Source organism: Girardinichthys multiradiatus, chromosome 18 (assembly GCF_021462225.1).
Source record: "Girardinichthys multiradiatus isolate DD_20200921_A chromosome 18, DD_fGirMul_XY1, whole genome shotgun sequence".
NCBI classification, from domain to species: Eukaryota; Metazoa; Chordata; class Actinopteri; order Cyprinodontiformes; family Goodeidae; genus Girardinichthys; species Girardinichthys multiradiatus.
The window spans coordinates 28,390,832-28,412,231 of record NC_061810.1 but is presented as its reverse complement, the minus strand read 5'-3'; the positions used below and the strand labels follow the sequence as shown (position 1 = coordinate 28,412,231).

The 21,400-nt window shown below is 37.8% G+C and overlaps 1 protein-coding gene across 1 annotated transcript in view; it reads left to right on the top strand.

The window, feature by feature from the left end:
* The window catches only part of si:dkey-103g5.4, a 37,820-nt gene extending 16,906 nt beyond the window's left edge, over window positions 1-20,914 (top strand). Inside the window, exons 12-34 of the mRNA XM_047392737.1 lie at window positions 740-861; window positions 966-1,123; window positions 1,486-1,713; window positions 3,736-4,074; window positions 4,152-4,300; window positions 4,637-4,895; window positions 6,781-6,951; window positions 7,050-7,207; window positions 7,355-7,495; window positions 7,768-7,909; window positions 8,012-8,163; window positions 8,494-8,619; window positions 8,815-9,004; window positions 9,142-9,216; window positions 13,137-13,250; window positions 14,794-14,856; window positions 15,036-15,152; window positions 15,321-15,472; window positions 15,740-15,826; window positions 18,913-19,059; window positions 19,383-19,565; window positions 19,756-19,918; window positions 20,624-20,914. Coding sequence (XP_047248693.1) covers window positions 740-861; window positions 966-1,123; window positions 1,486-1,713; window positions 3,736-4,074; window positions 4,152-4,300; window positions 4,637-4,895; window positions 6,781-6,951; window positions 7,050-7,207; window positions 7,355-7,495; window positions 7,768-7,909; window positions 8,012-8,163; window positions 8,494-8,619; window positions 8,815-9,004; window positions 9,142-9,216; window positions 13,137-13,250; window positions 14,794-14,856; window positions 15,036-15,152; window positions 15,321-15,472; window positions 15,740-15,826; window positions 18,913-19,059; window positions 19,383-19,565; window positions 19,756-19,872 — 3,390 coding nt within the window. The 3' untranslated portion in view covers window positions 19,873-19,918; window positions 20,624-20,914. The remainder of the gene's footprint in view (window positions 1-739; window positions 862-965; window positions 1,124-1,485; window positions 1,714-3,735; window positions 4,075-4,151; window positions 4,301-4,636; window positions 4,896-6,780; window positions 6,952-7,049; window positions 7,208-7,354; window positions 7,496-7,767; window positions 7,910-8,011; window positions 8,164-8,493; window positions 8,620-8,814; window positions 9,005-9,141; window positions 9,217-13,136; window positions 13,251-14,793; window positions 14,857-15,035; window positions 15,153-15,320; window positions 15,473-15,739; window positions 15,827-18,912; window positions 19,060-19,382; window positions 19,566-19,755; window positions 19,919-20,623) is intronic.
* The last annotated feature ends 486 nt before the right edge of the window (window positions 20,915-21,400 follow it).

Sequence of the window (21,400 nt, the reverse complement as noted above, 5' to 3'; positions counted from 1 at the left end):
CTGCAGATTCTCAGTTGTAGTTTGATCTGGACTATGACTGGGCCATTCACACAATTAGTATGACTTAATTTAAACATTCCATTGTAGCTCTGGTTGAATGTTTTGGTTCCTTATATAATTTTCCACCACTCAATATTTTGCATTTAGACTGAAATGTTTTGGTAGTTTTGGTCTCAGCTAACCAGAAAACCATTTTCTGCATGTTTGATTTGTCCCCTCCACGGCTTTTGACAAACTGCATATGTGTCTTGTTGTGGCTTTTGTTTTGGGGCATCAGAGTAAACTGGGTTTAATATACGTTGGGCTCAAATTGGTTGTTAAAAATTCTGAAAACCAAAATTTTCCTTACACTTCACATTTTGCTGAGTTTTTCCATCCTATAAAATCTCAATAACTTGAAATTTGAGGCTGTAGCACAACAAACTGAGGAAAACTTCAAGATGTGTGAATAGATTTGTAAGGAAAAGTAAAATCATAGACAACGGTTTACCAGGCTGATCAATCTCACTAAATATGCTATACTTAAAATCAAAATACTTTTGTTCATTGAACTTTGGGGTTCTGCTTTGTCAAGGTAAATAAACTAAATTAATCAAGAGCAAGTTTGGCTTTATAACATTGCATTTTGTCTAATATTTGAATGTGCAGAAGCAATAAATCCTGAACACTGCAAGTTTTAGTGGCCAAACAAGGCCTACTGAAGAGGATAATTGAATTAGATCTAATTGGTTTCTTCTAGGTTCTGAGGCGAGAACAGCAGGTCAAGCGGCGGCTCTACAGTGTGTCCACAACGCGACTCAGGGAGTGCACCAGACTGCTGTCTAAGATTTCCAACAGCAACCAATCCTCGTGTGAGCAAATGTAAATATTTGTCAAGTTTTCTTATCATTATTATCAACCAGGTTCAAAAAAGATATCCCCCATAAATACTATTTCATGTTCAATATAATAACTCCAATATTAAGTTTGTCCCAAAGGCTGACGTCCCTTGTGGATGAAATGGGGGAGCTGGTGGCAGCAGAGTGCCTCCGTCAGGGAGCGTGGGGGCTGTTGGGTGAAGGTACAGGAGCCAAGCTTCTCTGCCCTGACACAGGAACCGTTCTGACCAAAGACGACTTCTTTGGTGAGTCAATGAACCGTACAAACAATGAAAATCCTTCACTATTTTCTGTGTACTGCTAGAACACTGTGAAGGGTCTTCTTCAATATTAGAGAAACAGCACCATCTACTGCTAAATAGATGTGCTGCAACAGAAAAGATGACACCCTGAAGAGGGCAATGAAAACTGCAAAAAGATTTAGCTTTCATCAAGATGGAACAATGATTTCAATAAATCCTTTTTTTCATTCTAACAAAGTTTAATACAGAAGATTTTTTCACAGGTGATGTTTTACACACAACACAAAGTGTTTTAAACTAGATCATCATGATTTCTAGTTAAAGACTTAAATTATATAATATATTCCACCTCTGCCTCCTTTCAGGGCCTGACGGGTCTTTGCGTGTCCCTGCTGCAGTTCACTGTGATCCAGTCACCAGGCTCATAAGGCCAAATCCTCACAGCCACATGTTGCTGAGCAGCGGCCAAACCATGGCAGTGCCGTCTGATTATTTCATTCACCCACAGACTGGCAAAGTTTTACCCATCGTTGGCAACGTGGCCTATGATCCTGTCAGTTCTACGTTAGTGGTTACCACTGATCTTTGCACAGGTAACACTGCTGCTTCTGTCCTATAACACCTGCTGTGATGAAATAAAATGTAATGTTTAAGACAGACAAAGACTAAACTGGTCATATAAATAGGCTGATTTGCATTAAAATTACTTTACTATGTTTACCAAAGGTAAATTTTTATAATAGCAATTACATACAAATGCATATACACCATATAATTTCAATTATAAATGGGACACGTGGCATTAAACCCAGATGTTTACATATGCTGTGTAAAAAGACATGACCTGTTCCTTCTCACTAAAACTTTGACTTTGTTGTCCCTAAACCACTTTTTAATTAATTTAGTTTTGTGCTTAGGTTCATTGACCATTTCGAAGACCCATTTGTGCCCAAGGTTTAACTTCCTGGCTAAAGTCATGAGATGCCGCTTCAATATATACACATAATTTTGAGCCGGGTCTCAGCTACATTTCATTATGGTGACATAATGAAATAAATCTTGAATCTTAAAACTTGAATGTTGGTTCATCGTAATGCCATCTATTTTGTGAAGTTCTGACGCTTTTGGAGTAAGTGCCTCTTCATCTCTGATAGGCCCTTCAGCCCATGTTGGCTCATTTTACTGTGGATAATGAATTCTTATCATCTTCACTTGGGATCTTCACAAGGTCTTTTTGTTCTGAGGTTGATGCACACATTTCACACCAAAACACATTAATCTCTGGGATACAGAACCCTCTTCTTCCTCAATGGTATGATGGCTGGATATTTCCGTGGTGTTAATACTTGCATATAATTGTTTGAACAGATTAATGTAGCATTGTCAATCATCTGGAAATTGTACTTAAGGATGAATCAGACTTTTGCACGTCAACAGTTCGTTCCCTGATATCTTGGCTTGTTTGTTGGATTTTGTTTCATGAGGTCACACAAGGAAGCAGTGTGTATCAGGTGTTGACTTAAAAGACAACCACAAGTGTGCCTCCAGTTAAGTCAAATGTTGTGAATTAACCCATCAAATGCTCAAGAAGCGTCTGATGGGTTCATTCACAACATTTGTGCTCAGGGGTTTCCCAAATTGTGTAAATTACATTGTAATCCTAGGGAATATAAACATCTGACTTTGATAAAGAGTAATAAAAATGCTTTCAAACAAATTATCTCTCTTATTATTCTGAGCTTTAGCAAATATTAATTATTTTGGTTAATCCTAACTGACCTAAAGCAGGAAAGATTTAGTCTGAATTCAGAAAGTGACAAAAATGATTGTATCTTTTTTCAAAGTTTGTGTAAATATCTGGTTATCACTTCATGTACACAGCTGACTTTTACATATTTAAAACATACATATTAAACTTACATATAAGACTTACAGTGTCTTGCAAAAGTATTTATACCTCCTGAATTTTTCCACATTTTGTAACAACCACATACATCAATGCATTTTATTGGCATTATTTTGATAGACAAATAAAAAGTAGTGCATGATTATGAAGTTAAAGTAAAGCAATGCATCGGTTTTGAAATTTCTATCAATAAGATCTAAAAACTGTGGCTTGCCTTGGTTTTCATCTACTTTTACTCTGATACCCCTAAATAAAATCCTGTGTAACCATTTGCCTTTGGGAAACCCATAGTTAACGAACATAGTCCAACTAGGTGCAGTTTAATTGCAATAGATATCGAGCTGTTCTATGAATATATATATATATATATATATATATATATATATATATATATATATATATATATATATATATATATAGATATATATATATAGATATATAGATATATATATATAGATATATAGATATATATATATAGATATAGATATATATATGACTAAGGTGGCTAAATGCAAAAAGATTGTCGCATTTTCCAAACTTTTCCTCATAATCATTTTAAAACCATTTACCATTTCCCTTTGAATTCACCATTTCAAGGAATTGTCTTCCTTCCTTAGTACACAAGTCTGTCACAAAAATCCTAATAGAATTTAACAAAGAATGCGGTTGTGATGATACAAAATGACATCTGTGCTATTCTTTGTATCAGGTGACGTCGGAAAGTGGGAGAGTCCCCTCCTTCCCTTCCTCCCTTATCCCACCTCCTGCCATTCGCAGCAACACCTGCCTTGCATTAGTCTCAAAGGCCTAAAACCAGGACAAAGGCTGCAGCTGGGCATGCCCATGGCAGATCCAGACACAGGTGTCCCAGTACCCACCCTGGCAGTAACTATCCACCCACAGACTGGATTAGTTTACCCACTGGGAAGGCTACAAATCTGCCCACTGTCCCGCCTGCTGCAGCCAATACAAATTGGGTATCCCATGCTGGACTCCAGGACAGGGAACATTGTGCTCACTGTTGGGGTCAGTTTAGATCTGTTAACAGGTGAGTGTTGCTGGATGTCTATTATTACCTAAATTATAGTTATTTTGTCATTAGGACTTGTTCTGCTTGTCCTGTAGGAGACATACAGCCAGTAGGTGGAGCACTACTGGGTGAGGTCTTCACTGAACCTCTGAGTGGGCGATTGGTTAGAATCGGAGGGGCCACCATTAGGGCCGGACAGCTGGCGCTCCATGCAGGAGGGTACCAAACTTTACTGGACAGCAAGGTACTTGATTAACTTTATTAGACCCTTTGAATAAGAATAAACTTTATTGGCCAAAATTGTGTGCAAAAACAAGAAATTTGACTTGTCTTTAAGTGTTCATAGTCTACAGTAAGTTTTTTTTTTTTTATTAGCTTAAATAAAAAAAAAAAAAAAAACAATGTTCAGAAAAGTGTTCAGTTTTGCTTGTCCTCATGCCTTGGTGAGCTATATGTGATAAATAAATAATACAATCAGTGGCTTTATTTGAGAGTAAACCAAAGACATTCAAAACTATACATTTGTTACATTGTTTCAGAAAAAAATCACTTGAGTTACAGAAGCATGTATTTGGCGCAGGTTTTAGCTGAAATGTATAAAACGTTAGACCTCCTGAAGCCGCTAACTGATGAATGGAGTTCAGATCCAGCTCTGCAAAATATGCAGAGCCATCCAGGCAACGAACACATAAGTGGCCGACTAGATGATCTTGTAACTGCGAGCAAGGAGCTTGAGCAGGCCTGGGGAAGGAGTCTGCACTGTGGGCTGCAGCTATGCTCCAGGTTTGAGATGCTGCTTGACTGGGCTCTGGGTCTCCAGCAGGATGGTGGGACACTGGGTAAGGAATAGTAGTGAAAAAACATGTTTTGCCCCCTGCTCTAGTTTTCAGCTGCAAAAAAAAAAACACTCAAAAACCTGTCTGTCTGTCTGTCTGTCTGTCTGTCTGTCTGTCTGTCTGTCTGTCTGTCTGTCTGTCTGTCTGTCTGTCTGTCTGTCTGTCTGTCTGTCTGTCTGTCTGTCTGTCTGTCTGTCTGTCTGGGTGTGACTCCAACACTGATTGAGTGTAATTTATTTAGATAATAAAGTTATCAACACATTTGAATGCAATTATAACAAGATTAAGTCAAATTGACTGATTGATTGCATTCATCTGCTCAGAAAAATAACTGAGGTTCTTTTTTTTCCTTCGAGCTCATCACTAGCCCCTTGGTGTTGTCTCTTCAGATGTTCCTCCTGCCTGCCGTTTGTGCTGATGTGGTATTGCAGCGAAAACTTACAGAGTGTCCAAACCCTCTGGTTATCGTCACCTAATTGAATGTACTTCTGAACTTTTGACCACTTTGGGTTTTGTGAAGTTTCAGAACCCGTTTCATTGAAAGTGGAGGACACACTTTCTACTCTGTTTGGTAGAGCAGGCCAATAAGCAGTGCGCACAGACACACACATCTTTATTTTTTATAAGTTGGATATTTAAGTCTTTTTAATTGACCTTCACATGTCACAGACAGCTACCCTTTACAAAACCAAGCATGTAACCTAAATAAACAGTTGCACCATCCACATTTATCTTTTACACTATTTTCTTTAGTTTTTGTAGCGATGCCAGACTTTATTGATGAGATGCTTTATTTGTTCAGCCCAGCCCATAATATGGCACTGTTCCCATTTTATTTTTTTGCAGCTTTATGAATAGCTTAAAGGGTTTTTAGTGATTTTAAATGAGAAGCCTGGAAAGACTAGATATACCTTGGAGAAGAAAAGATATATTAAAAAGCAGTACACCTTATCTCAATGTGTGTCAGATCTGCTTTTTAGTTATGGTTGATACAAAATGTTTTGTAAGGCCAGTAGCAAATAATGGAGATTTAGAAAAACCACAATGTTGGACTGTAAAGGTAGTACAGTCTTTATTGCTCAAATTAATTATCTTATCCATTCATTTATTCACTCATATACTATCATCTTCCACCTAACTGAGATCCAGTGGATAACAGGTCCAACAGGGAAACTCAGACATCCCTCTCCACAGCAACACTCTCTAGCTCATTCTGGGACATCTCTTGTCATATTCAAGCTAGAAAACATAAATATTCCCTTTAGTATTTTCTTGATTTGCCCCTGGTGTCTTATCAGGGTGCTGTTCCCAGAAAACCTCCAAAGGGAGGTGCCGAGGACCCCACACCCACCTCAGCTGGATTGATTTGATTTGGCGAAGCAGCAGCTCTGCTATAGTCGTGACCCAGATCTCATGACCGAAAGTGAGAGCTGCCATGTAAATGGAACAGTAAATTGAGAGATTTGATTTATGGCCCAGCTTTCCTTGCCACTATACACCACATTGCTACCGAAGAACCTCAAGCCTCTCTGTGGATCTACTGGTCCATCCTACCATCACTCCTGAACAAGACACCAGGATGCCCGAACTGCTCCACTTGAGGCAGAGACTGAGTCCTGACCTGGACGGAACAGTCTCAAACTTGGAGAAACTGACTCATATTTTCTATAAATACATTTGTTTGAGAATTATATAGTTACAATCTTTTGCTTTATTCTAGCTGATTTTTTTAAATCATATTTATCACTTTGCCTTGATACCATTTCTATTAATTTCAAGAAGCAAAAAATACAAATTATGCAGAAAATATGGTGATTTGATGTTTAATCATACATTTATTCTGTTCCTTAAGTATATTTAATTTGCTCATCTTTGTGGTTTAAATCAGGTGAAATGCCTCTGCCAGATTCAGATATGTGTCTGCCAGCTCTCGTGGGGATGGAGTATCCTGATCCTATGGGATCTGGTCTAAGTGTTCCTGTGCTTGGATGCGAGAGGGATCCTGTCTCTGGGAATACAATACCTTTGGCAGGAACTATGGAGGATCCAAAAGGAAAAGGTATGTTGATAAAAATGGAAATTTGCACATCAGCTACCATAATATTAACTAAGTTATTTTTTTTCCCTGTGACTCATTCATCTTTTTGCACCTTACAGGCCTGGTGGCAATTCGTTATGGAGCTCAGGCTGTGGATCCAGTTACTGGGTTATGGGCCCCAGTGGTTGGAGCAAGGCTGGATGTGTCCAGGAAAAACATTGTACCTGTGACATCTTCATTCTGGCTGATGATGGCAGACAGACCTGATGGTGTACAGGTAGGGACATAAATCCTAAAATAAAAGTTATAATTTAGTAAATCCTGTTACATGGAAGATATTCCACATCAGAATAAAGCAGATAATTGAAGAGTTGGAGAATTTAATAAGATCCTACTCACTTCTCTGTTGTCTATTCTGTGTCAGGTGGAGGCACTGCAGAGAGAAATGTGTGTGAGAAACACATACTGGCAGCAGCAGAGGCAGCGTGAGGAAGATATCCTCACTGATCTGGACATGACTTTATTCCAGCATCTCTTTAGATTCACAGATGCACATTCCCATCAGGTCAGCAGGGGGAGTTTTAATTCCTTTTTATAAAGAACAGATTAGAGCTTTCATTTAGGATGGAATTCAATGTGATTGAAGCTTTTGAACACATGAAAATTAAATAAAGGGGTAAAATAAATGTTTGAAGCTACATTCTAGTAAAGCTTCTAGACCTTGAAAGTGAAGGCAGTGACAACAGTAGCTGTATCACTGTTTTTTGAACTTTACAAGAGGATGTGTGTGTATGCATTATGGGAGCTTAAATGGATTGTTTGTGAATATTCCTGTAGGTCCAGTGGTTAGGGAAGCAGCTGAAGGAGGCAGCTGCTGAGTTGCAGAATAATGCACAAACTGAGGTCCAGAGGAGAGCAGCTCAGTGCTCATTCTTGGCTCTGGTCCTGCCCCCAAATGTCTTACACATCTTATCATTTGGTAATACTTCTTACAAGCTGGCAGAGTAAACATAATGCCGGTTTACGGTGGTTTATTTGCATCGCAGCACAAAAAGGTATGCATATTCATGTGTTGTTGTAGGCGATGAAGAGGAATGGGACCAGCAGTGTGCATGGCACTCAGCGTTTATGTCAGGCCTTGATAAGCTGGATGTGTGCATGGATCAGCTGGAAGAAGACAATAAGAAAAGGGCGTCCCAGCCAGGGGAGTGGTCTACAAACCTCCATGTGATGGTAAGAGCAATTATGTGTGCATATTCTCAGTCATCCGGGTCACGGCAACTACAGCAGGCTTAATCCGGAAGCAACCGGACTTTTGGTCAGTTTTTCTAAAAACGTTTTTGAACCTATCCAGGACTAGCTGTCAAAATGTATTTTAGAAGAGCTGAGCGAAAATCTGGTTGCTTTCGATTTTAGCATGTTGTGGTGACCACAATTGTTTCTGGGGTTACTTTTGACATCACAGCTGTTTTTTAGGCCATAAATAAAAACATTCTTTAGCAGTTGTAGATTTGTTCCTATTGACCATTTGATACTGATAATATAAACTCGTTGGGTTTTCAGGATAGAGAGCTGAGACACAGAGAAATGTGGGAGCAGTGTCATTCCACACAGACAGAGGTGGATTCTGCTGTCACTTTGGTCCATTACGGCAGACATGTTGCTCAGCTACGTGCCAACACTGCCCAGGTGAAAACACACAGATATGCTTATAAGATTTACTAAAAATTAACTGAATATATGTACAAAAAACAATTAAATCTATTACACATTTTGTAAAATGTTGTAAAATAGTTTGTTTGGCTCTGAGATGAATTGTCAAGCTGAGGTCCAACTTCCATTGTTAACTCCTGTAACCTTATTATTTTCTGCATGGCTGTTTAGGCAGTACTTTGTGGACACTTTTGGTTCAAGGACTATGGCTTGGTCCAGTGCAGTGAAAATAAGCCAAACATTACCATGATGGCTCTGCTCCAACAGAGGGCTGTACCTCTGCTTGAAAAACTGAATCTGATCCTGGAAGGAAAGCCTCCAACAAGCCTGTCCTCCAACATCTGCAACCAGCACATCTCTGGTAGAGAAGCATAACCTAACCACATTATCACATACAAACACCAGTATCCTCAGTAATTATGGAATTTCTGAGGACACCTAAGATATAGTTATTTACAGGTAATTTACAGTCAAAGTCTGTTTTCTAACATGTCTTAGACTTGTCCAGAAAGCAAGAGTTTTGCTTGGAGATACCTTTAAGAGTGTGGACAGCCTCCGAGCCAGTGGTGAAAGGTATGTTCTTTGCTAGCTACAGTTGAGCCACAAGTTATTCAGACTTATTACAGATTGATTTTCATTTAAACAAGAATAGAAAAGGAAACAATCATTTCTAAAAAAATAATACAAGGTAAAGGGTATAAATAAGGAAAAATAACGGTTTTAAATGACATTTTAATAAAAAATGGCATGTTGAAGCATATTTATATTCATCACAATAATCAATGGAAAATGTTTCATTGACATTACAGAAATTAAAGCCGTCTTACAATTTCTTACCATCTTTATTTTTGTTTCCACTGGTATTTTGACAATTTATCTTTGATAAGCAGCACTTCTTTGAGGTTGGAGGGCCTCCTTGTCATCACCCCAATCTTTCACTCCCTTCACTGATTCAGATTCAGAATCAGCTTTATTGGCGAAGTTTGTGAACTTGGGTTCTGCTTTGCTCTCAATGTACAGCAATTTTAAATATAAATTTAGACAATTTGGTGGGAAATATATTTGTTCTTGTAAATATGTATTTATACAGTGTTTTTAACAAAAGAAGACAAGGTTGAATAATTGCAAATTTGCATGGTGACTGTCTTGGTTTTTGCAAGTAGCGCTCCGTAGTTCCTACCTGAAATTAAAAGTCTAAGCAGTTTGTGCCAAGGATGTGTGGGGTCTGCAGATATGTTAGTTGCCCTTTTCCTGACCCTAGCCCCGTACATGTCCTGGATGGAAGGAAGGTCAGCCCTGATTATCCTCTCCAGATCGTATTGCTCCTTGCAGTATGGCCCTGACATGTTATGCGGTTAAACCAAACTACACAGTGATAGATGAGCACAGGAGGAGTCAAGTCAAAAATCTGTCTGGGCTCCCCCAAATTGTCAATATTGATTCTAGTAAGAAGCAACATGATAGTAAAATGAAAAAGGTTAGTTTAAGCCTAAATCTGCCAAGCTACTAATAATTTGGAGAATAACTGTACATAAACTCTTAGCCTGCTAAGAGTGGTTTCCAACAGTGGAAAAAGTAAACAATATTCTCCTCAGCAATAGTGAGGAGAGGTACTTTTTACAGTGGATACTTGCGTGTTGGGAATGTTACTCCAATAGTTGAATAGAAACATGCACGCTTATAGACATTTCAGAAAATATTTGCACTTGGTTGTTACACTGTACAGATGTTAAAGGGGCACAAGTGCCAGTTAACCATATTTGACTCCATTGTGTCCTTGCTTGACAATATCCTTTATGGCATGAGATACATAGCAAAGGTTTTGAAGAAAACGCAAACACTATTTTTTTTAGCTGAAATTGTGAATATTTTCACTATAATTGGGTATAGGAACTTTGTGACTGAGTTTTTAAGGAATAAACGCCTTGGTCTGTCCAGACCTGGTATTATCATGCGTCATGCTTGAATGATAGAAAAGTAACAAGCATTATTACAACTGTTCATGCTAATAAACATCACATAGTCAGCATCACACCATCAGCAGGTGTACTGACATTTTTATAAACTCCAAAATGATATCATTCCAGATGTACCGATGGTAATTTTGTGAGCCATAATATTGCTTACCTACAGATACTGACTGTACGTGATTCCTATTCCTCTTCAAGAGCTACATACAAAAATGAAATAGGACAGCACCTAAAAAAGGTTTTTCTTTCTTTCTTCTGTTTATTTTTCTTTTGTCAATGGTAAAATCTATGTTCAGAGTGGAAAGAGTACTAGAATAAAACAAGGAGTATTTGTGAAGGGGGTTTTTAAAGACTTGAATGCATGCAGTCTTCACATGTGGTACTAGAGACTGTCTGTAAGCTTGATAAAGTCATTACAACAACCTCAGAGAATCTCTGACTGAGGGGTTTTTACAAGAAAGGATGGAAATTCCAGAGTACAGGATTCACATTACTGCGGGTATAAATTTGTCCAATCAATTTGTTATTTTGCTCTCTATGCGTTGAGGATGCAAATGAATCACAATTTAGATATAGCTCCTTGCCAAGTGGTTAAAGGTATTCTCTAACTATTTCACATTGTTCAGCCTTTACTAACTTCAGCTGAGCTCTGTTACACATCATCAGAATGTATTGTTATGAAGGTACTCTGATCTGAGAACAGGTCAGCAGTGAGGGGAGCTTCCCTGCTAGAAGCTGCAGTCATGAAGTGATAATATTAAGTGAGCTCAGTTTACCCTGGAAACAAACGTCAGCAACTGCCAGCAAGTTTTATTACCACTCCCTTTCCCCCAATCTCTGGATGTCCAGGGATGCTTTTTTTGTCCAGCTATTTCAGGTCAACCTGTCCTCACCTGTTTTAACCTATCCAGTTACATTTATAAATAATCCTGTCCCAATTTTAGCAAAAACAAGACATTGAAAGTTGGACATGGTTAGCCCATTTAATCAACCCTTTTTTAACTATGTTTAGACATCAGTGGACACCTTCATCAGAATCAGTATCAGCTTTAGTGCCAGGTTTGTGCACACAAACAAGGAATTTGACTCTGGTACACTTTGCTCTCAGTAAAGATTTTTTTTCATGTTGATAGCTTCTTACCTTTCACGTTTCAGCTGCATATGTGAAAGTCAGTTTCTCTTGCGGGGGCAGTTAGTACCGAGGATGTTTTACTGTAGAACAAAATAATCAGGAGTTTTTTTAACCAGTTAAGCCAAGCCGTGCACCTTTTGCACACACTTCTGTTTACACACAGCAAATTCATCAGTGTTAAAATGCTGGTGTTAGGCTTTTTCAGAGTGAAGTGTTGATGTATTGGTGTTGATTTTGGTAGTATCAACTCTCCACTAATGAAACATAAGAGTGTTGGTGTCAAATCACAAAGTTAATGGTATTTAACACTAATGAGTGACACTTTGAACATCCGGGTACTTGGACAGGTACCCCGCGTGAAGGAATTTGTCAGCAGCCATTTTCTCACGCTCACATGGCGCATGAGAAGGAGAGACTGGGGAGTAAAATTTCACAAATTAGTTATCGTGCCATTGCTACTTTTATTAAAATGTGTTTACGCTGATTCGTTTCTAAATTTGGGGACAGATAAAAATTTATTGGCATTTATAACAAGTTTTCGTCATCGTTTTTTGCTAACTTTAAGCAGACCTGCCCGAACGTTAGCGTTTATTTCATGTCATGTTAAGACATCGTGGGTTAACGTTAAACTAAATTCCTCTCTAAAATATAGTTTTGAACAATTTAGGTTAAGTAGCCAATTCATTTTAAATGTTTTTTCTAAACGTCCTCGGTCGTGTAGCGGGTGTTAGGGTTAGGGTTAATATTTAACACTAAGAGTTTGTTAAGCAACACTGCCTAGTGTTAATAATTTTAACTAAATAAAAAGTGTTAATTTAACACTTTGCCAGTGGTTCCCATATAAACCCTGGGAAAGTGTTCATTTTAACTCTGAGGTTGTTACATTTGCGATTTCAGATTTGCTGTGCACAGATATTACCTTTTGTGAATTTAAATTTGGAGATTTAATCAGTACATTTGTATATTTGAACCATTTCTGGAGGTTTTTTTGTTTTTTTGCACTAATTGCATTTTAATTTTCCATGTATTTACTTCGTGCTGCTTCCTAGGCCTTTTGGATCTTCTTTATTTCCCTCTCACTGTGCACCAGTCAATCATTTGAAGGATGTTATGCCATAAGATAATGATCCTCCAACATCATCTTCCTACTTATTTAACACTGTATCAAACACTATTTCATCATCAACAAATGACTGATCTGACATAATGTTGTTCGTTTAAGCCCTGTGATGGACTGATGCCCTGTCCAGGCTGTACCCTGCCTCTTGCTCATTGGAGATAAGAACCAGACATCAGAATTCAACATTTGTGGTTTTCATTTACAGTGAAGTCCTTAAATTGATTCCAAGCTTGTTTAAAGCAGAGTGAATTTGTCCTGTATGTGTCAAAAGGAAACTCAACCCAGTCACTGGGAGAACCTGCAAATGTTGCTCAGTCCAAGGAGGATGCCGTTCTTCATATGTGCTCACAACAACAGACTGCATCCTCTAGTGTTCCCTCACATGGTGAGACATAAAGATTACTCCTCTTCTTACCCCCTGTGGGACATGTTCTGCACTCTGTAGGTCTGTCTGTCTGTCTGTCTGTCTGTAGGTGTGCAAACACGCTTTTTGCTGTATGTGAAAAGCTTGATGTGGTTACACTTTGACAGTTTGTTCTAGATACTAGCAGCAGACAAGAAGGGTATGGCTTTCGTACAAAAAACACAGAATTCAGGCTGTCCGGTGGACCTTGCTCATAAGCAGCCTAAAACTTTGAAAAGCCTCCTCTCATTAGGTTTTAAAACGGTCAAAACAGATTTGTCTTGTATATTCATGCCTTAATCTTGATTGAAGGTTGATGTGAGTTAATCATCAAATGAGAAACAGCTGAGGGGGGGCAGGGAGCTGAGGCTCTGAGTCAAAGTTCTGAGTAAACCAGGGACCACAGAACAATCAATAAGAGAAGATGAGGAAACACTAAATTAACAAGAACTGCAAACCTTAGGAATTCATCGAAACAAACTGAGCGCAAAGGAACAAAAACAATCTCTGAATCCCACAAATTTTAACAGCATTAAGTTGATCTAAATTAATATCATGCAAGATTTGTCGAACATAAGTTATTATACTAACATATCCATAATGCACTGTTATTTTTCAAAACCCAACACTAATGCTAAGGGCTAAAAAAGTCACTTTTAAATCATAGTACTTGCTTTTTTTAATTACAAATGATAAAGATGTATACATGGGAGCAAATTTGATAATAAAAATTTGAATATTCAGTTTTTCTTAAGAAACCTTTACATATTAATATCTAATCTCAGTTTTATCTTTGAAAAGAAGGTGCTTAATTGCTCTTAAACAGAAAAATAACCTGGTTTTACCAATTAAAAGATATGAACATAAATGTGTTTTATAGCTGAGGGAAAGTTAGGACACCCTACATCCTAATAGCTAATTGTTTACCAACCAATGGCTACAGCTTTAATTTTTTAAGATGTTCTTCTATTTTCCCCAAGCTTACTCTGATACATGGTAATATTCATTGTGAGCAATGACACTTTCACCACCATGCCTCACACTTGACATGAGGTTCCTTTTCTGAATTGCTGTATTTTCTTTATACCAAACATGTCCTCTTTCCTGGTGTCCACAGAACATGATTCCAAAGGTTCTGGTCTTTATCCAGGTATTCTTTGGCCTTAATGTTTTTTTTTTCTCAAAGAGCCAAGGTCTCTCCTTGTACACATTGCATGAAACTTATTCAATATATTTCAAGACGTGTAATGGCCGAATTGAAAAACCTATGTGTAATTTTAGCATTGTTTTGTCGTCATTTCATTTTAGACGATTCCAGGTCTAAAAGGGTTCTTGATTCTTATCTCCTTCTGCTTTCAAATAATCTGAACACAAGATATTTGAATGAAATGAATGAAAGGAAGCTTAGTAAACTTAGTTAATAAACTTACCTAGGCTAATTTGTTTTTGTTTGCTCTTCAAATTTTACCTGGCATGCATGTCTGTCAAAACATGTGAACTGTCCACGTTTGTCTTGGTTTCTTAGCAGAGAGTCAGCAGATAAAGGGACCTGTTCAGTCTACGCATATGGCTGTTGCCACTATTCCAGGTATTATCTTTATAATATGTACAAAGTAAAGTCACAGTTGGACAACGTTTTAGTAAATAGACAGCCTGTTTCACATGGTTTATTTTACATTTACGGATGCCACATCAAAACAAAATGATAAATAAATGAACTTAGCGAAGAGATCTCACTTATCTCATTAACTTATCTGTAACCCTCAGAGGAGCAATGGAAAAGGCTGGTGGAGCTCTCTCCTCTATTCCAGCTGTTAAAGGATTTGGAGCTACAGCTGAAGACCTGGGCTGGGAAGGCCGGTTTTCTTGGACAGGAACTAAATAGTAAGTTATGATGTTTTCATAGACACAAGAGATGTTTGGTCAAATGTGTAGATGAGCTAGTTTCATTTTTTTAGTTGATGATCACTACAATATGGAGTGAAGCTACAAGATGAGAAAATACAATTCTGATTAAATAGGTTATTTCATACCACTGCTTACTTTTTCAAGACAGAGGAAACGGTTTTGTGGATGTCCTGGATGCTCAGTGGGAATGTGAGGGAGAGCTGATCCCTTTGGACCTGTCAGTCCTCAACCCCAGAGAGTTCCTGGTCTACCAGCATGGGTTATTCCTTATTAACACACTGCATAATCTAACACTGGTTGGTGCCCAAGTTTTGATCTGATAGGAAACATGAATTCAACTTTGATGCACGATTGCTGATATTTTGCAGTTTTTAAGTTCAGGCTGATCTCATGCCTAAATTTTCATCTGTGAAAGAAAATCATTGACTTTCCTTTATAATATTTTTTGTGTATGTTCTTTTAAAATGTTACTAATGATATTTACATTTTCCTTGTTAGCCTCCATAAAGCCAATGTTTTATGTAACTAAAAACACCTTTAATAGTTTCTTACTTTTTTAACAGACTCCAGTCATTTCTCTTCAGATAGCAGCGAGCCTGCCAAACAACAACTATACCAACAATGCCTTCAGGAATTCCTTCTTTTATCAGGTATACTACAACTGTATGATGGTGTATATACTAGGATTTAATTTACAGCTCCTGATATGCATCCAGACCGGGCCAGTATTATCAATCTAGTTTTGTCGCTGTCATTTTTCTTCAATTACACAATTCACCTTGTGCCGCGGTACAGAAAAATAAATGGTTGAAGCAGGGCAAAATTCAATGTGGGCTTTATTTCATGGTAATGCTAAAGTTAGTGGCAAACTGGGACTATCACAGTTGAGTCACCTCTATACAAAGACTTCCTTTAGCCTACAACACAATTACACCAAAATAGATCACCTAGCTGCAGTGTCTGTAATTTAAATGTCAGCTGTAGCTAAGTGTCTGAAAGCCTTTCTACTTTCACACTACCATCTTGATCCAAAGAGCAATCCCTCCTAGCAGTAACACATTAACATGAATGTGTTTCCAGCTGCTGACCTGAAAAGGGTAAATACATCCGGAAACATTTCTAGTTATTGCCGTGTCCTTTTATCAATAACCATTTTTTTAGCGTATACCTAATTTAAAAACTGCACCCTTATTATTCTTCTGAGGAAACATCCTCACACCCTAATCAACTTGTCAGTCAGTAGGGTACTGACTTGACAAATGTCCAGAAAACAGTTATTGGCAGCTTCCAAAAGGAGGGTGAGCCACAAATGGTCATTGCTAGAGAAGCTGGGTGTTCAGAGTGCGGTACCCAGGCAAGTTCATATAAAGTTAAGTGGAAGGAAAAAGTGTGGTAGGAAAGGAACACTCACATCCTTGAGAAGATTGTCAAGCAAAATTCTTTTAAGAATTTGGGGAAGCTTCACAAGGACTGGATTGAGGCTGGAGTCAACGCATCAATAGTCACAATGCAGAGATAAATCCTTCACATGGGCTGCAAATGTTGCATTCCTCGTGTCAAGCCACCCCTGAACCAGCGAGAACATCAGCCTGTTTTACCAGGTGTAAGGATTAAAAGAACAGGAATGTTGTTCAAAGTCCTCTTTTCAGATTAAAATAAAGTTTGCATTTCAAGGTCCCAGAGTCTGGAAGAAGAGTGCAGAGGAACATAATCTACAGGTCCTTCTCAAAATATTAGCATATTGTGATAAAGTTAATTATTTTCCATAATGTCATGATGAAAATTTAACATTCATATATTTTAGATTCATTGCACACTAACTGAAATATTTCAGGTCTTTTATTGTCTTAATACGGATGATTTTGGCATACAGCTCATGAAAACCCAAAATTCCTATCTCACAAAATTAGCATATTTCATCCGACCAATAAAAGAAAAGTGTTTTTAATACAAAAAACGTCAACTTTCAAATAATCATGAGCTGTATGCCAAAATCATCCGTATTAAGACAATAAAAGACCTGAAATATTTCAGTTAGTGTGCAATGAATCTAAAATATATGAATGTTAAATTTTCATCATGACATTATGGAAAATAATGAACTTTATCACAATATGCTAATATTGTGAGAAGGACCTGTATTGTTGCTTGAAGTTCAGTGTGAAGTTTCTACAACCAGTGATGATTTGGGGTGCCATGTCATCTGCTGGTGTTGGTCTACTGTGTTTTCTGAAGCCCGCAGTCAATGCAGGCATCTACTAGTAAATTTTCGAGCACTCCATGCTTCTTCTGCTGACAACTTTATGGAGATGCTGATTTAATTCTCACACTTAACTCAGCACCTGCCCACACCACCAAAGGTACCAAAAGCTGGTTCAATGACCACGGTGTTACTGTGCTTGATTGACCAGCATACTCACCTGATCTGAACCCCATAGATCTATGGGGAAGATGAGAGACACCAGACCCAACGATGCAGATGACCTGAAGGCCTCTATCAAAGCTACCTGGGCTTACACCTATGCAGTCCTACAGGCTGATCTCCTCTATGCCATGGCTCATTGACGCAGTAATTCATGCACAAAGCCCAATCAAGTATTGATTGCAAGAAATGACAAACATTTTTGGAAGTCTGACATTTCTGTTTAAAATATCCTTTTTTATTGATCTTATGTAATATTCCAATTTTCTGAGACATTGAATTTTGGATTTTCCATATCTGTAAGCCATAATTAAATGAAAAAATACTGAACATTTTCACAATATTGAAATTTTTTTAGATGTAGCTTAACTTTATTAACACTAAAGGTAAATTAAGTGTTGAAATTCATATTAAACAAGTTTCTGAAAAGTGACAAGTGTTACCTCCCCTTTATGAAAACAGTCGCCACCTCAGAGAAATTACCCTGCAGACATGAAGAAAACTGTTAATCTGACACATTGAGTTTAATACTCTGGTATTCTAACAGTAATTCAAGTCTGGTTACATATGGCACGCAATAATTTATGATTGACTAGATCTTTCCAGGCACAAACTGCTTTAATACATGGTGCTTGAAAAAGAGAAACTGAACATCACTATGATTCTGGGTCAGTCAGTCAGTCATTTTCTACTGCTTATTCCATAGTGGGTCGTGGGGGAGATGGTGCCTATCTCCAGCAGTGTATGGGCGAGAGGCGGGGTACACCCTGGACAGGTCGCCAGTCCATTGCAGATGATTCTGGGTTTTATTGCAAAAAACTACAGTTTTATTGCTTAAATGTCCTAAAGTAGGTTAAAAAAAAACCAAGAAATTAATAAGAACAATTTTACTTGCAAAAATTGTGGTTTATCAATAAACAATTTCGGCTCAAAAAATGTTTTAACTGGAAGTGTGAGCTGAAGAAAACAGGTCAAACCACAGCAGTGCTGTTCCTGTAAATAAAACCTGTGGTACTGTAACTTCCTTTGACTCACAATTGTTGGTCTGTGGTTAGTTTCACAGTCAGATGCAATGTTCAGATTTTTCCAACGCTCAGCTCAGGGCTGCAAACCTGGGTTTAAGGTTTTCTGACTAACATAAAACAGTAACAGTAGTTGATCAAATCCTTCAGTAACTTTCTTCGCTATGGCAAAATAAAGTACATTTTAAATATAACAAAATGACGCCACCGGATATATTTAATTAAACAATTATGCATGTTGGGTTTTAGTCAACCTGTTTTTGAGACTGAATCTCATTTTGCATGTGTACAGGAGGCAGAGGAGACGCTCTTTGTGCGCCGCCAGAGGTTGCAGTCTGTCGGCGGTTTCTCTCTCATGCTCCTTCACTGTCTATCACACATCAAAACTAAAGAAATGGGCTCAGACTTTACTCCAGCCTTCCAGAGACTTTTCTTCAAGGTGAATGAAAATATGTAAAGTATGAAGAAATATAAATATTACAGGTGTTTTAACCTCTTAAGCCAGCAGACTGGCTCCCAGATGGTCGAAAAATGATGAAGTGCATTGTTTGGACATCAAAATGTCACAATTTATTTCTAAAATATTGAGTATTACAATTACAGAGAAACCAGGCTTTTGCATGTCATGGTTTTAAGACATTTTGGGTGAATGTTAAGTTGTTAAATGACCAAAGCTTGAAATAAAACTATATGAAGGTTATAAAGTTATAAATGCATTCAGAGATCATTTGTTAAATTAAATGTTTTTGTATTTCCTGACAGACTTTACAGAGCTGTCTACGAGAGCTCTTTCAGGCCAGATTGAGCATCCGTTCTGGACAGGAATCAAGTTTGTGTGTTGGGTTTCAGGAGCAGGATCACCTAAAGGAGGCTTTGTCAGACCACCATGCGGTCTCACTGCTTCATAGGCTTCATAAACCATTCAGAGGATTACTGTCTGAAGATGTAAGAACTGGATATTCCCGATCTGTATGAATTTAAAGGCATAACATGGCTCAACTTCTGTTTTCCTTTTCCGATCTCATGATCTGTTTACTGTTTTTAATGGCCATCAAAATGCGTATCTGAACAGTTTTAAGAGTAATCAGTTCCTTCTTCTATGTGTTTCTGTGTTTGTTGATGTGTTTACAACCAGGAGGTAGAGAAAATGCAAATGAAACACAGAGAAGCATCTTTGTTCTCGCATCTTGAAGGACTTCTGAGGGAGAAGAGCTCTGAGGCCAAAGACGGACTGGAGGACCAGACTGGCTGAACCAACATCCTTCATGATTCCTTGCTGGTTTAAGGTGTAACCTATAGTAAGAAATAATGATACAAGCAATAATAAATATTTATATTTAATGTATTTTATTTTATTTTTTTTATGTAGTTTTAGTACCCTTCTCCTGATTGGTAATGAATAGCAAAAGTTTACTGAATAATCACATTTCTTAGTCTAATGTTTAGTTATTTATTGCCAGGTACAAATATGCAGCAGACAAGTTAACAGAGTTTAATATCAGCTGTTAGTGCATAGAAATATCTGTATTGATGTTTGTCAATAATAATAATAGACACACATTCTAAAACACTTGTTTTCACATAGACATAGGTAAGTCTTCCTGTTGTAAAATCTAAAATGGACTTTATAAGAGACTATTATACCCAGCTAAATACAGTGGAAAACAAGACATATGTTATCATTTTTAGGTGGTTGGGTTTTCATTTGTGTTTGTGTTTTGATCACCTCTGAGGTCTTTATTATTGTTTAAAACGTCTTGCCGTATACAGTTAATTTCTCTGTGATCGTTATTGCAAGAAAGGTGTTACCATATATGTTAATTCCTTTGTGGTTAGTTCCTTATTTTATTATTGTGTTCTGTTAGTTGTGCATTTGGGGTAATTTCTCTTAGAACAGTGTTAGTCTTCATCTTCTTGGTTTGTGGTTTCTTTGTGTTTAGTTCTGCTTCCTTTGTGGTAATTGTTTACCTTCCCTCACCCTGCCTGTTTGCTTTCTTCCACAGCTGTTCCTAATCGCCGGATTATCACACCTGCATTCATTGTCATTCTCCACTTTCATCTCAGCATATCAGCATATCTGGTTGTTGTTGTTCTTTGCTGGTTCATCTGTTTCTTGCTGTTCTAGTCTGTGTGGTGTACGTTTGGCCTCATTGTCTTCCCTCCATGTTCCTGGTTTGTTTTTGGATTTATTTATTTCCATGATCTTCGGTTTATGTTTTAAGGTTTTTGGACCTTGGACTTTGTTTTAGTAAGTTTAAATTTGTATCATTAAACATCTTTACTGTTTGCTCTAAGTTAGTCTGCCTTTTTGTTGTATTTGGTCCTCCACAACCACCACATCTTTTTGTGACAACCTATGATGACAAATAGTCCATAATTTCCTTTTTTTAAAGGCATGTGCATGCATTTGGAGATCTCAAGAGATCTCAGTGATGCTGATCTATTGAAAAGTAAATAAATGAGTCTCTATTTTACTCACTGTAGGTTTGCTCTCCTTAAACCCTCTTAGTTGTGGTTAAAGTCAATAATTTCATACCCCTCAGTAACTCTTTTGGGAGGAGGTGTGAATCAAAGTCACACGGGTTGCTGGACATGTTGCTGCATAGTGGTGCAGATGGTAGCACTGTTGCCTTACAGCCGTGTCTGAGCCAGCCTAGTTCTACTGTTCTGTCAGCTGACAGCTACTTTCGAGATGTATCACCAGACCAAAGGAAGCTTCACCGTTTATTAATTTTCTTTTATTTTTCAAGTCAATCCAATTGTTGTTTTATTCCCATTTT